At 49.3% G+C, this 14,347-nt stretch overlaps 1 protein-coding gene across 16 annotated transcripts in view; it reads left to right on the top strand.

The window, feature by feature from the left end:
• The window catches only part of Cacna1b (calcium voltage-gated channel subunit alpha1 B), a 174,868-nt gene that overhangs the window by 141,104 nt on the left and 19,417 nt on the right, over positions 1 to 14,347 (top strand). For 15 of the 16 annotated variants that reach the window (XM_029537092.1, XM_021193050.2, XM_021193049.2 and 12 more), the window contains 4 exons: positions 458 to 549; positions 2,750 to 2,894; positions 5,350 to 5,477; positions 11,945 to 12,041. In XM_029537092.1, the coding sequence (XP_029392952.1) occupies positions 458 to 549; positions 2,750 to 2,894; positions 5,350 to 5,477; positions 11,945 to 12,041 (462 nt within the window). The remainder of the gene's footprint in view (positions 1 to 457; positions 550 to 2,749; positions 2,895 to 5,349; positions 5,478 to 11,944; positions 12,042 to 14,347) is intronic. The other variant, XM_029537093.1, reaches the window with a different exon arrangement.

The raw sequence follows: 14,347 nt of genomic DNA, 5'->3' as shown, positions 1-14,347 counted from the left end.
ATATGATAGTTTATAGACTTTCAGTTATAGTCTGAGTGTTAAACTCAGTATGGTTCTTGACTCATCTGCATTTCTCACCCTGAAAACAGCCTATCAAATTGCCCCAAAGCCTATTGCGCTGTTTGTCCCAGAGATTCCAAAGAACACTTCCCGAGTCGTTACCAACCTACTTACAGTGTTGCATTAGCAAGTGACCTGAAAGGGACTTTCTTACTCAAAGCAGAGCCCAAGCCCAAATCATTTGTCCTGCTTGCTCAGACGTGCATCTGTGGGTAGCCTCAGAGCCCCAGCTGCACACGCTGAAGCACAGTGCGCGAGTGTGTTCCACTAAAAGCTTGTCTGTGCTGCCAGCCACCCTATCCCTTGTGCCGTCCACAATATTGCATGCACGCTTTCTCTTACCTAGTCATGGCCCCCAACACTCAGCATGTATACTCTGTTATTTTCTACATTTCAGGTTTTTGGAAACATTGCCCTTGATGATGCTACCAGTATCAACCGACACAACAACTTCCGGACATTTCTGCAAGCCTTAATGCTATTGTTCAGGTGTGCTGGTTTGTAGCCTATAGAACATGTCCACTCTTCACTTGTGACAGAGGGTTGGTTCCATACATAGAGCACTTCACTTCCAACACCAGAACTGTACTGTCTCTGTCAAGGAGGCCTGTGCAGTTGTTCGCTTTCTATTTATTCTTCCCAAAAGGCTCTTGTCTACTGTCTTAGTCAGGGTTTGTATTCCTGCACAAACATCAGGACCAAGAAGCAAGTAGGGTAGGAAAGGGTTTATTCAGCTTACAATTCCACATTGCTGTTCATCACCAAAGGAAGTCAGAACTGGAACTCAAGCAGGTCAGGAAGCAGGAGCTGATGCAGAGGCCATGGAGGGATGTTCCTTACTGGCTTGCTTCCCCTGGCTTGCTCAGCCTGCTCTCTAATAGAACCCAGGACCACCAGCCCAGGGATGGCACCACCCACAACGGGCCCTCCCACCCTTGATCACTAATTGAGGAAATGCCTTACAACTGGATCTCATGGAGGCATTCCCTCAAGGGAGGCTCCTTTCTCAGTGATAACTCCAGCTTGTGTCAAGCTGACACACAAAACTGGCCAGTACCTCTACCTTGGCCTCCAGGCAGACAGAAAAGAAGTATATGTAGGAGGGACTCCAGTGGCCCCTGTGCCAACGCAGCCTCTACTACACGGTTTCTGCTCCCAAAAGGTGTCTAGAGGTGGTACAGTCTAGGAGGATAGACGTAGTTGGCAAGGTCTCATTTGACATGCTGATATCATACTGCCTACCCAGTCACCATATTGGTCACCTCCATCAATGAATGAAGGAGAAACTGAGCCCTGAGGAAGAGTTTTCAACTAGTCAGTGGGCACAGGAACCCAACTTACTTAAGCTGGTGGTGTGAGCAGGCCTCTGGTCTCTGCTCTTCCTTCATTGCTCTCACTGGGACTATAGTGCCCTGGACCCCTGGTGCCTTCAGAAAAGTAGCAGGTGACACTCAGGGCCCAGAGCAAGAGGCCCATCTTCACAAGTTATAGTGCTGTAGCCATCCAGTCTTGTGTCCCAAGAGTGAGTGTGGGGTAGGAGGTGTCATGAACCTATCTGCCCTCGTAGAGTCTTCTGTGTGGTCATCCCTGGCTCCAGACAGAGCAAGTATGCTCTTTGTAGGGATTGATAGTGAGGTGTGCTGAACTCAGACCCTGCCTTGGAACTTTCTGAGATTCTGCTACCTCTGTCCCTGTATGCAAATGTGTCACACAGTCCTGTGGCATCCCCTCCTTGTCCATGGCAGTTCTGTGGAGAGGAGTGAACATCAGCCTGTTCCTCTGAGTAGCTTGGGGAACATCACCGGGCATCTTCAGACTTTCACTTCCCAAAGTCATATTTCTCTAGGCTTTGGCAGGCAGAGTCGTCATATTTCATCATGTATTGATAATCTGCCTCGTGCCACACAGATCTGAAGCAAACCTGTGAAGGCAGCTTCAGTTTGAGGGCTTTGTGCTCAAAGATTTCTTTTCCTTCTGAGCTTTCTGTCATGTGGAGTGCTTCTTCAGTCATGCTGGCTCGGATGGGGCAGCCAATAGGAGGCTCCTCATGCCTGCTGACATTAGTGGGCAGTGACCTTTGTCCCTATCCAGGACCAGCTATATACGCTTACATAGACTTTCTATTGTCTTTGCTGGCCACATGACTATAAACAAAAGTTCCCAAGAATCCCCAGGCGGCTCCTGTGGGTGGTTTTGAGATGCCATGGCCAACGTGAACGTAGACTGAGCAGAGAGCATATGATGCACTGCGGGAAAAGAATTCCCTGGGCACAGGAAAGGGGCAGGAGTTTGGGCTTCTGCAATGACTGACAGAATCATGGTGAAGGGAAGGAAAGTGCATAGGCCACACCTTCCCTCTGGGCCTGCTGGGAGGCTGTGAACAGTGTGGGATCAATCACTATAGCACTCCCCTGCATAGCAAGCTAGTGAGTGGCAGATAGATGGACTCCAGAGGAAAGGTTCACTTCTGGACATGATGAGGATAAGGAATTTCCCACTGCAGTAGATCATGCCAGGACTTAGTTAGCAGTCAGCCTACAAATCCCCTGTAATCCAGGATCTGCAAAAACCCAGAAGAGGAGGATCCCTCTCCACAGCTCTCTCAAGGGCTCTGCTGGCCAGGCCCTGGGTTCATTACACAGCTCCCTCTGGGCTTGCCTTTGTGTGCTTACAGCTCTGTCCTTTTCAGGAGTGCCACTGGGGAGGCCTGGCATGAGATCATGTTGTCTTGTCTGGGCAACCGGGCCTGTGACCCATATGCCAACGCCAGTGAGTGCGGGAGCGACTTTGCCTATTTTTATTTTGTCTCCTTCATCTTCCTCTGTTCCTTTCTGGTAAGTCCCTTTTTACCCATATCTGCCTGTCATGGGCCATCTTCTGTGGTTCCTGATTTTGACCCAATCCACATTTAGTCCGTCCCATGCTTAAAGCCTTTGTCCAGTGTCGAAGGCAGTTCAGTGAAACCGTGTGTTTGGGATAATGAGTTCAGTGAAACCGTGTGTCTGGGATAATGAGTAGGTAACATTAGGATCTGGCTGGTTCTTAGGCATTTAGAATCTTGGGAACCTTGGAGCAGGAGCAGGAAGTGACATGCTAGATATCTACAACTTGGCTCTGACTTCTGTTTGGACAGTTGCAGAGTAAGCAGGAAGGCTGTTGAGGGAGACAGTGGCTCAAAGGTTTTGAGAATTGTGAAGGACTGCTCTACAACTTCAAGGTAGAGCTGATTAAAGAAGAGAAAAGAAAGCCACACTGGAATTTTCTAAGCAATAAGTGCAGGTCCCTCCGATGGACATATGGAGCACTACAAGCACAGTCTGGAAGGGAGTAGAAGCACTGTACAGGTCCCGGGGTGGATGTCCCTGTGCTGCTGTGTTTGCGTACCTGGACTGCCTTCTCAAGGGTGTGGCAAATGCTGCAGGAGTCACTCAGGCTAGGTGAAGGGCCTGCCACTCAAGCAGGAAGGGGGGCCTGAGTATCTAGGCACCTATGGGAAAGCTATATAACCATATTGCTGAACAAGCATGGCATAGAGCTGATTGGATCCCTGAAGCTCCTTGCCCACTCAGTGTAGCAGAATCAACAAGCTGCAGGTTCAGGGAGAGTCCCTGTTTTAAAAAAAATGAGGTGGAGAAGAAGAAAGGCATGATTTCAACCTCTGGTCTATATGTACACACATGCACACACAGTGTTCAGTGCCCTCACGACAGAACAAGAGCAAGTATATATAACATACACAAATATATACAATATGCACAAATATATACAATATATACATATACACAAGGAGAAGAGGAGCACATACTGAGCTCCTGCCTCAAGACTTACCACATCCCTGGAAATGGACTCCAGAAGTCTGAATTTTTTCCTTAAAAATAAAAGACTGACTTGTTTTTACTTATGCATATATATGTCTCATTGTGTAAGTGTGCTCCAAAATGCCAGAAGAGGGCATTAATTCCCTGGAGCTAGCGCCACCTACATGGACACTGTGAACCCAGCTCCAGTTCTCTGAAAGGGCTACAGGGTCTCTTAACTGCTGAGTCATTTCTACAGCCCCCTCCCCTTTTATGTGTATATGCTTATGTATGTGTTTTTGTGGGTGTGTGCATGTGTATGTGTGGGTGCATATACATGTGGAAGCCAGAGGTTGATGTCAGCTATTTTCCTCAATTGCTTCCTAGCTTACATTTTTGAAACAGGATCTCTTGCTGAACCTAGAGCTCATCAGTTTGGCTAGGTCGCATGGTCCATGGGCTTTACTACTGTGAGGGTTACAGATGTGTGCCTTTGTGCCTGGCTTTTACACAGTTACTGGGATCCCAAACTTGGCTCTTCGTGTTTCTACAATGAGCACGCTGCCAATGGAATCATTGTTCTGGCCTGGAATGTAAGTTTTAGTAAGCTATCAGGTAACCGTGTAAATGTGAAACTTTGAGGAACAAGTGAAAGTTGCTGACATCCATGGAAAGAAATAAAAGTTAATTAAATGGAGAAAGACATTACAAGTCCATGAGTTGGAACTAGTATTATCACAATGACAGTACTTCTGCAAGTGATGTATAGAACAAATACACCAAATAAAACCCTAGTGGCTTTTGAGGCTAGGCAGAAATAGGAAAGCAGATCTTAAAATCCATGCTCAGTTACCAGGAAATAGCCAACATAATCTTGAAATACAATGATGGAGGATTCACCATCCCCAATTTCAAAACTTACTTCAAAACTAATATAGGAGGTGGCAGAGTACTTCACAAACATGAGAGCATTAATTCACAAACACTGTTTCCAGCGTAATACCAGCACTTAGAAGATATAGGTCAGAAACCCAAGGTCATCTTGTTAGATAGCAAGTTCTAGGCCACCTCAGACAAAGCAATAGTAACCAAAATAGTGTTGTTGACATAAGATTTATAAGGCAGCCAAAGAAAGTTAAGAACCTAGAAATAGTCTAAACCACTATGGCCAATTGGTTTTTTATATCTATTTATTGTTTCAGATTAATAAGATAGATTTATTGAGTGCAGTGTAGGGGCTGGGGCTGGGTGGTATGAAAGTGCTATTTACATGTTTACAACTACTTCTCTTCTGACAAGGGAGCTTGTGGGGAAATGCTTTTCTGTGTTTTAGTCTTTTTAGGAGTAAACATTGGGATTTGTGGGAATCATTGGGACTGAGAAGACATTAGATGCTAGGTCTGTCCTTATCACAAACCTCGGGCAGAGCTTGAGAGCAGGTAAAAAGGGCACAGTGGAGTATCTGTCACCTCTTCTTCTTTTTGCCCTACAGATGTTGAACCTCTTTGTTGCTGTAATCATGGACAATTTTGAGTACCTCACTCGGGACTCTTCCATCCTAGGGCCTCACCACCTAGACGAATTCATTCGAGTCTGGGCTGAATACGACCCAGCTGCGTGGTGAGTGAGCTCTGCTGCTCTGTGCTCCTCAGGGTTGGTTGTCATTTCCTGTGGTTCTCAAGCCCAGGCCAGGATGATCTTAGACAGTTCCTTGTGCATGTCCCCCTCAGGTGTTGAGCTGAGGCCTAGGGACTTACCCAGTTCTGTGTGTTAGCACTGGTCCCCTGTGCAGTAGCATGTTCCTTTTTGACTTCATGCCTTGGTGCAGCTGTGGAGCAGAAACCTTCAGTATGGCCCTCAGGCGAGTGCCTATGCCTGGGGGTCAAGGACCATTTCCAGGGCTCTCTGCACAGAAGTGTCCTGCCTTCTCCCAAGGCTTGTCTTGTGATGGAGCATGGAGGCCCAGTGGGAGAGGGTAAAGAGACAGTGTGGAGACACACCTGTGTAATCCTCAGAGGGCTTTGAGAGCAAAGAATGTGTGTGTGTGTGTGTGTCTGTGTGTGTGTCTGTGTGCATCTGTGTGTGTGTCTGTGTGTCTGTCTGTGTGTGTGTGTGTGTGTGGGGGGTTGTTGTTGTTGCTGCTGCTGCGGCTGCTGTTGTTTGAAACATTGGGAATGGAACCCAAGGACATGTAAAGTAAAAACACTTTAGCAACTGAGCTATCTCACCACTTGCCATAATGTAAGTTTTCAGATTTTTCCTTGATGGACTTAGCTTTTCCTCTCTGCCATTTCTTTTGGGAACAGGAGCCAGTGTGTATGTCTGTTGCCAGCCCTTGTTGCGTGTGGTGGGCACTGAGTAGAGTTTTCTTTAAACCAGAGGAACTGGGGAGGTAGAAAACAGTTGTTCTGCTGCATAAGTGAAGGGTGATTTGTTTCCAGAGAGCGAGGACCTTCTGATTGCTTTGGGCTCAAAAGTCAAAGTTGTTTGAATCCATGTTCCATAGAGAGCACTGCACAGTGATGCCATGGTCCATAGAGAACACTGCACAGTGATGTCACAGACCAGAGAGAGCACTGCATGGTGATGTCACAGTCCATAGCAAGCACTATATAGTGATGTCACGGTCCATAGAGAGCACTGCACACTGATATCTTGGCCCATAGAGAGCACTGGATGGTAATGTCACAGTCCATAGACACTGCACAGTGATGTCACACAAATCCCCCTTGCCATAGGCCACATTCAGGAAGGCACGCAAGCAGGAGATCAGGGTCTCTCCATCTATGTGCTTGTTCATTCCTCTACCCACTTGGTCACTGACTTGATGCTTGGACCACTCATTTCCTCTGCCCCTACGTCCCTCCATCTCCTCTCACCTACGTGTTCACTTGTGTATTGTGTTAGTTACCTTTTTAATTCTGTGATTGTTTCTCACAAAAACAACTTTGGGGGAAAAGCTTGTTCTGGCTTATAATTTAAGAAGAGGTATAGTCTAACATGGAGGGAAGGCATGTGACAGGAGCGTGAGACAGCGGGTCATAGTCATAAGAGATGAGTGCTGTGTCCATCTCACAGTTTCCTTTGTATTCAGCCTGGGACCATGGCCCTTGGATGATGCCAACTACATGCAGCATGGGTCTTCCCATCTCAGTCCAACCTAGCCATTCCCTCCCAGAGAGGCTTGCCTTCTGGGTGATTCTTGATCCTGTTCTGCTGTCAGCACTAACTGCCACACCCACACATGCCCTTGCTCAGGTATTTTCCATTTAACAGCTCATACACCCATTCAAGCTCATTCAGCCACTCAAGTGATAGTCGCAGACGGCTCTTCCCTGTAAGGGGGCTTGCAGGAGAGGTAGAGGCTGAGAGCACTAGCTGCTGGGAGGATACGAGCCTCTTCTCTCATTTACCACAGTCATTCAAGAACCAAGCTGTGAATGAACAGTTTTCCTTGAATACGTGAGTATTAGCTTCCTGTGCCTTAGGGATGGACAAGAAACTGCAGCTGTATGCAGCTCCCAGCTACCCTTGTCTGCCTCTAATAGGTCTGTGGTCAGTGTTTTGCTGTGGAATAGTCAGGAGAATGAAGTCAGGCTCCCGTGAGTAGACTAGGCATGCTAAGGTTTCTGGTAGATCCTGGGGGCTAAAATCAGGACAGGCATGTTTAGGTCTCTGCTGGAGAACTGGAGGATATGATGAAGCTAATGGCTAGAGTCCTCCTCCCCAAGCTTCTGAGTTAATGGCTAGAGTCCCCCTCCCCAAGCTCCTGAGCTTCTGCTTCCTTCTCCTTAACCTGATGCTCAGCGTAAGAGTGCTCAGTGAACTCAGGGTGCTCAGTGAACTCAGGGTGGGGATAAGGGGGTAGTTGGACATGCTTTCTTCTGCCAGGCTAGATTCCCATTGCTCCTGTCCTTCAGCCTCTCCTCTGCCCCTAGGGACAAACAGACTGCAGCTGTATCCAGTTCCTCCTGCCCCTCACAAGGTGTGTTCTGAGTTGCTGCCTGGAGTTGTAGCCTAGAAGTTTCCCAGTACTGCACCAGGGCCCGGGACAGAGGGTTTTTTCTGTTTAAGCTGTTTGGATTGAGATCATCTCTGTGTATATTTTTATTTCTATGAGAAATCTCCCATTTTTACATAGTTTATAAGCAGCAGAACCACTTGTTATTGTATATTGTACTTGATTACTTTTGACTTTGTAGATGCTTCTCATATCTGTATATTCATATGTTTTCTCCACCATGCCCAAGACTCTTACTGAGTTGCTCAGGCTCAGGGATATTGGTTAGGTATGTCACCAAGGTAGGGTACAGTGGAGAGACTGTCACATAAAGGGCAGGAGAGACTCTAGCTGCAAAATTACTCATTAGCATTCCCAGATTACCCTGGCTGTGACCTGAACAGTCATTGCTATTTCTGGAATATTTCCCCAAGATGCAAAAAACAGATAATGTATAGGACTCACTTTGCACTGAAGGCCAATGAAGGCCTGTGAAGGGGCAGCATCCCCTGAGTCCTCACAAACCACACACCCAGTTCCCACCATCACTGTAACCAAGAAAAGGGTAATGTGCACAGTTGCTTAGGCAGCAGAACTGGCCCGAGTACAGCCCTGTGAGCATGACTAGTGAGAGTTCAGTCTGTCTTCTAATTCAAGAGGTGGAGAGCTAGGGACCCTGGATATCACTGGCAAGCTGAAGAGACGGCCAAACATGAGCCTTGTGGCAGAGGTGACACCATGGCCACACAACATCAAGATCATCAAGTGCACCTTAAAGTGCTTTGAGGCTGGTTCTGGTTCCCCGCAGACCCCTCCAGGAGGTGGATAGCACCCACCAGGTTAAAGCTGGGTCCTGCATTCAGACAGGGCCAGGCAGAGCACCCACCAGGTTAAAGCTGGGTCCTGCATTTGAGCAGGCTCACTGCAAACCTAGCAGGTGGCTGTCTTAATTTCCCATGTGACCATGTGATTTTCTCATCATTTGGGAAAAACTTTGAAACCACAAACTGCCAAACTTTCTAACATTTGTTTATGTGTATGCACAAGCACAGATGTGTGTGAGCATATGCATGTGTGTATATGTGGATGAGCCTGTGTGTCTTCTGCATGTGCACATACAATATACATTGTGCACACATAGGCACATGTATATGTTTTGTGTATCCATGTGAGTTTATCTGTGTGTGTGAGACAGACAGTGTATATGTATATGTATACACATCTGTGTATGTATGGTAAACGTACATGTATATTGTGTGCATATGTGAGTCATTTCATGTATATATGCACGTTAGGGTGTTTATGTATCATTTGTGCATTGTGTGAGTTTGTACATGCTGTACAAAGGCATGGAGCTTCTGGGAGCTGTAGCTGCCTTTTCCCCTGACCTCCCTTTTGCTGCTTCAACATATCGTGTTGAAGCATGGGGACAAGAAGATGAGAGCCACATTCACATAGCCATTCATCTATCGAGTAAATGCTTCCTAAGCACCTGCTATGTCCTGGGTTTGTGGCCCCAAAAGTGAAAGCATAAATAAGGCTGTGAGATAGGATAGTGACATGGCCATAGCTTAGAGCCAGGACACTTTTGAGGAATGAAGGATCACATGCAGCTAAGATGTATAAAAAGAGGCAGGTCAGAGGGAGGGAGAGCCGGGGAGAGCGTGTGAGGCACAAGTGAAGTATTAAAACTGGGACAGACTGAGAGACCTGGAAATTGAGTTAAATAGGCACCTTTGCTTTTTTTACTTGGTAGATAGTGGGAAAGCTTTTCGCTGTTTTGGGAAAATATTCCCAAACAGAGTTATCATGCATCATGTCCACACATTTCCATTGGTGTTATAGAATGGACTTAATGAGCACTTGGCCCCTTGTAATTGTCCCTAGGATCCAACAAGACTAGCAAGCATGGGTGAGACTCAAGTAGAACATCCTCTTTCCAAGAAGTAAACTGGGCAGGACTTGATTAGCCACACAGGAGAAAGAAGGGTCTGTGGTGACCCCTGGGTATCATCCCTGTGAGGAGGGCGACTTTGGCCAGGCCAGCAAATCCCAGGGGACATCAGTGTATCCAGGAAGATGGGAACTGTTGAGAGGTGTTTAGGTGTGTACTTCTGAGTAGGGTTCTGAGAAATGGACGGGGTGGAACATGGTAGTGAGAGCCAGGGTCAGAGAGAGACATGGAAAAGGGCTCTGCCATTCAGGAACTGAGGGAAGGACAGACAGCAAGTCCAGTTGAGACTGGCCAATGGTAGGGCTCATGGTGGGGGTGATTGTGTTTATTCTTCCTCATTATTTTGAGTGTTTCCTGTCTAGCTTCACATCCAGGGATTATCTTGGGGCCGACACTTCCTGGGAGCACGAGACTCCAGGTCCCACTAGGGAGTAGCCTGTGCAGCTGTACCCTCACCTCCACCTCACAGCTCATCTTCCATTGCAGACCGGGTGGGTGGGCGGGGCGGGCTCCATCATGCCTTGTTGCCATAACCTGTAACATTTCCTTTCCAGTTGCCGGATTCATTATAAGGATATGTACAGTTTGTTGCGTTGTATTGCGCCACCCGTTGGCTTAGGAAAGAACTGCCCTCGTAGGTTGGCCTACAAGGTTTGCAACTTCAGAGCCTCCATCTGACATACTTCCCTGCCCGAATCGCAAACACTGCACACACTCCCTGCCTGACTCGGGAATGACAACACCTCACCTTCTCTTTCCTCTGTCCTGCCCTGCCCTGCGTTCCAGCATCCTGGATGCTTTGGTTCCCTGTCTTATCTCCCCTAGCTGGAGGCAGGCAGTCTTCAAGATAGTGCCCAAGGTGTTTTCTGGCCTGGCTAGGCCGAGGCTGCCAGGACCAGTGTCTGGGTGTGGGGTTTGGGAGGGATGGCATGTGGGTGAGACAGGACCTGTTTTTACCAAGGAAACAGCCATCATACCCAGCATTCTTGCAGGCTCTTATGAATGGGCTGATGGCCCGACAGGCCAGAGGCTGAGAGCCCAGGGAAGTATGTATGTGGGTGCAAATAAACAAGGAGCAGTTGTCCCTGTGGGTCAGGGAAGGCTTTCAGGTCCCTGGGGAAGGGAAAGAGGGGGAACAAGAAAGGGGAGCCCTCCTGCGTCGCTTCTGGATTGATGTGCTCAGCTCAGGGAGAAACCCCCTGGCCTGGAACTGTGAGCGGAGGGCAGGGTCTGGGTGGATCTGCCCTCTGGAGAAAGGCTGGACTCTGCTGTGTCTCTGAGACCCCACGCCCACAGGCAGGTGCTCTGGGGTAGAGGGAAGCCCCAACCTCTTGACTTGGGAAGATGCTACACCAACCCCAAGATGCTGCCCTGAGTGCCCTTGCCCACAGGGGGCACATCCAACCTGTTGGTCCCAACCTGTGCTGTCAGAGGCGCCAGTGGCACCAGGCCACAGCTTACTCAGCTCCTCCCTTCCTGAAGTCTCCTTCCCACCCAGCTCTGACCTCAGCAGCAGCCCTGCCCTGGGCTGGCCTCGGGCGTCTCTGGGCTTGGAGCTGACTTGCCCTGTCGTTAAGTTCAGTCTTTAAGAGCTCTGGGACTCCTTTTCTAGCTTTCTAGTCTGTTGTAGACTTTTCTCCACTTTCACCTCTGGCCTTCTGTGGAAGCAAATCCACCTGCCCATTGCGGAGGGCGACGCCACTGCTGTGGTTCTCAGCAGTTCCCATCTCCACACAGTCTGGCCGGTGCTTCCCATGTGATGAACCAGCCCTTTCTGATTTGGCCTTGTCTTCTAAAAGATTAAAGTCAGAAATTTATAACCCAAAGCCGCCCCGATGCAGCCCTTCCTCACCCCTCCATGTTCATTAGCTCAGACATCACCCCTGCCCGCTGCCCTGCATTGGGCTGCCTATGAGAAGGTGAGGCTGGGGGTGGGGGCAAGCAAGGGTCAAATCAAGCAGAGATTCCTTCATTTTACTTGTTTTGATTTGGGGCATTTACCCGACACTTTGGTTAACTGAATCTGTTTTCTTGTCTGCTTCCTCCCCTGCCCGCTCCCTGCTCTACCCCTCCTGCCGTGTGCCTCTTCTGTGGACCACCCCACTATGCCTGGCCTCTGGAACGGGTTTCCAGTGGGCGCATCAGTTACAATGACATGTTTGAGATGCTGAAACACATGTCCCCACCTCTGGGGTTGGGGAAGAAATGCCCGGCTCGAGTTGCATACAAGGTAGACCTTGACCCTGCACTGATCCTGCATCCAACCCAGGAGCTGTCTGTGCTTGGCTGGGCCCACCTGGCCTCATTCAGCCCACAGAGCATTCATGGGCTCTCACTGCTTCCTTAGGCTTTGACTGGCTGTTTGGCTGTACCTGGCTGCCTTACCGCTGCTCCCTCCCCACCCGGAAACCCTCTGCTCCCATCCCAGACAGAGGCACATGTCTCTGCACTAACCCGATTCCCCATCTGGCTTTCCTACCACTGACATCCTTGAGGAGCTTGGGATAATAGAGCCAGAGACACCCCATCCCTGGCCCTTTTTCCTTCTCTTCCTGTGCCTTCCCAAGGACGAGAAGACCAACAAAACAATGCTTTTGGACAGAGGGTGCTCTACCCTGGGCTTGAGACTACCTGGATGCCCTGCCCTATGCTCCTGTCGTGGGTGGTCATCAAGTCTGCAAGGTCTGGCCTCCGCAGATGGATGGGGCCTGTGGACCATTGCCACTTTCCTCTGACGTACCCTTCTACCCCAACTAAGCTCAGCCGTGTAGGGATTTATGCCCAGCTACAGACTTCAAGGGCTTCGTAAGCTTCCCAGTAGAAAGAAGAGGGGCCTTGATGTTGACAAGGAAAGGCTGTTTGGATGCCCTTGGCTGAGGGTCCCAGCTTTAGGAGTTCAGGAATCGCAGATCACTGAAGGAGGAAGTGAACATGGACACCTCCAGGCCTCCTTCCTGGTTCAGTCATAGCTCGTTCCACCTGCAGTGCCTTCAGCACTCACAGCCCTGACTGCTCCCCATTAAACAGTGCCAACTGTGTTTGCATCTGTTTGAGAGCTCCCTGCCGGCTCCTCCCTCTTTGGTCCACTGTACTCTGTCCATCTTCTGTCTCCGTATCCCATTCTAGGTTTTTGTCTGCCACTTCATTCAGTGTAGTCTATGGGAACCAATCAGCTCTCCCACCACTCACAAATGCCTCTGGGTTCTTCTGCCTTTATCTGCCCTCAACTAGCATGTGTGTTGAAACTGCAGAGGCCCTGCATGCGTGCATGTCTCTATCCACAGGAGGGAGAGCTCTGTTCCTATGACACCCAGTCAGAAAGGCAGGCAGGAAGGGTTGCACTGCCCTTTCTAGCCATGCCTGAGTCCTGAGGTTCAGGGTACGACCAGACCAGAGGAGGCTTCAGGGTAGGTTGCAGATGGTTTGGGGCAAGATGGGGAAGGGCCCACAAGATGCTCCCAGTGCCATGTCTGGAGCTTATTTGCCCTGGTCTGCCACTCTGCTTCTCTGAGGTTATATCTTTGTCTGTCCTCCATGACTGGGGGCATATCTAGGGAAGCCCTTGTGAGGGTGACCCTTGGTGTCCTGGACAGATCTCCCCCTCTTAGAACAGTCTGCTTGCTCTTCTTTCATTCCCATTCCAACCCCCTTCCCTGGAAGAGGAATTCCTTGGCCTCTCACACTGCCATCGGTGCTGGTCTGCAGGGATGCCATGCTCTGGGAAGCAGGCTTTTCCTGGTGTGTAACCCATGTGACATGTGAGGTCCTGGTCCTGTAATTGGACGTGCCCGGTGGGGCTTTGCCAGCATTCATAGGACAAGAGCCTACCTCCTATTTTCTGCACCCCTGTGCCCCTGCCATCACAATAAAGATACAGAACCTGAAAGCAAGATACTAGGGCTGTGTGTCCCTCCCCCAAAGAAGGGAGCTTGCTTCAGTGAGGAAGCCCTGTCCAGTTTTCTTCCTATATAGAGGACATTAGTATTCCTGGGCTGCTTCATGGCTACCCGAGTGGTCTCAGATGCACCTGAGAGCCATCTCCTCCCTCAGATGCTCTGTGGGCCAGAGCCTCTTGCAGCTTCTGAGTCTACCCAGAGGATGACTCAGACTCATCCCTGTTTCAAGATGTTTTGTCTCTGAAAAACAAGAAAAGGAAGGGAGCTGGCTCTCAGAGATGGAGCAGCTTGCCCTGCTCATCTGTCTTCAAGTGTGGCTCCCTGGTTGTGGTTAAGACCTGAGTTAAGCAAGAACATCTCTCTTGAGGAGTGTCTCACTGGGTCTGGACCTCAGAGAGGCCTCTTGGCTGCCACTCCTTACCCAATGATCCAGTTGCAGATAGAGGACAGGTAAGCAAAACCATAGACTAGGCTCTCCAACTGTGTTCTAGGCCGTCCCAGGGAGTGATACTCTACCTTAGGTCCTTCGTCCTCAGCTAGGACCGTACCCCTTACGGCATTCACAGACAGTGGGCAGGACTCAGTCCTCAGCTAGGACCATACCCCTTACGGCATTCACAGACAGTGGGCAGGACTCAGT

Source organism: Mus pahari, chromosome 3 (assembly GCF_900095145.1).
Source record: "Mus pahari chromosome 3, PAHARI_EIJ_v1.1, whole genome shotgun sequence".
NCBI lineage: Eukaryota > Metazoa > Chordata > Mammalia > Rodentia > Muridae > Mus > Mus pahari.
The sequence above is the reverse complement of the archived record's forward strand: the minus strand, read 5'-3'. Positions and strand labels throughout refer to the sequence as shown.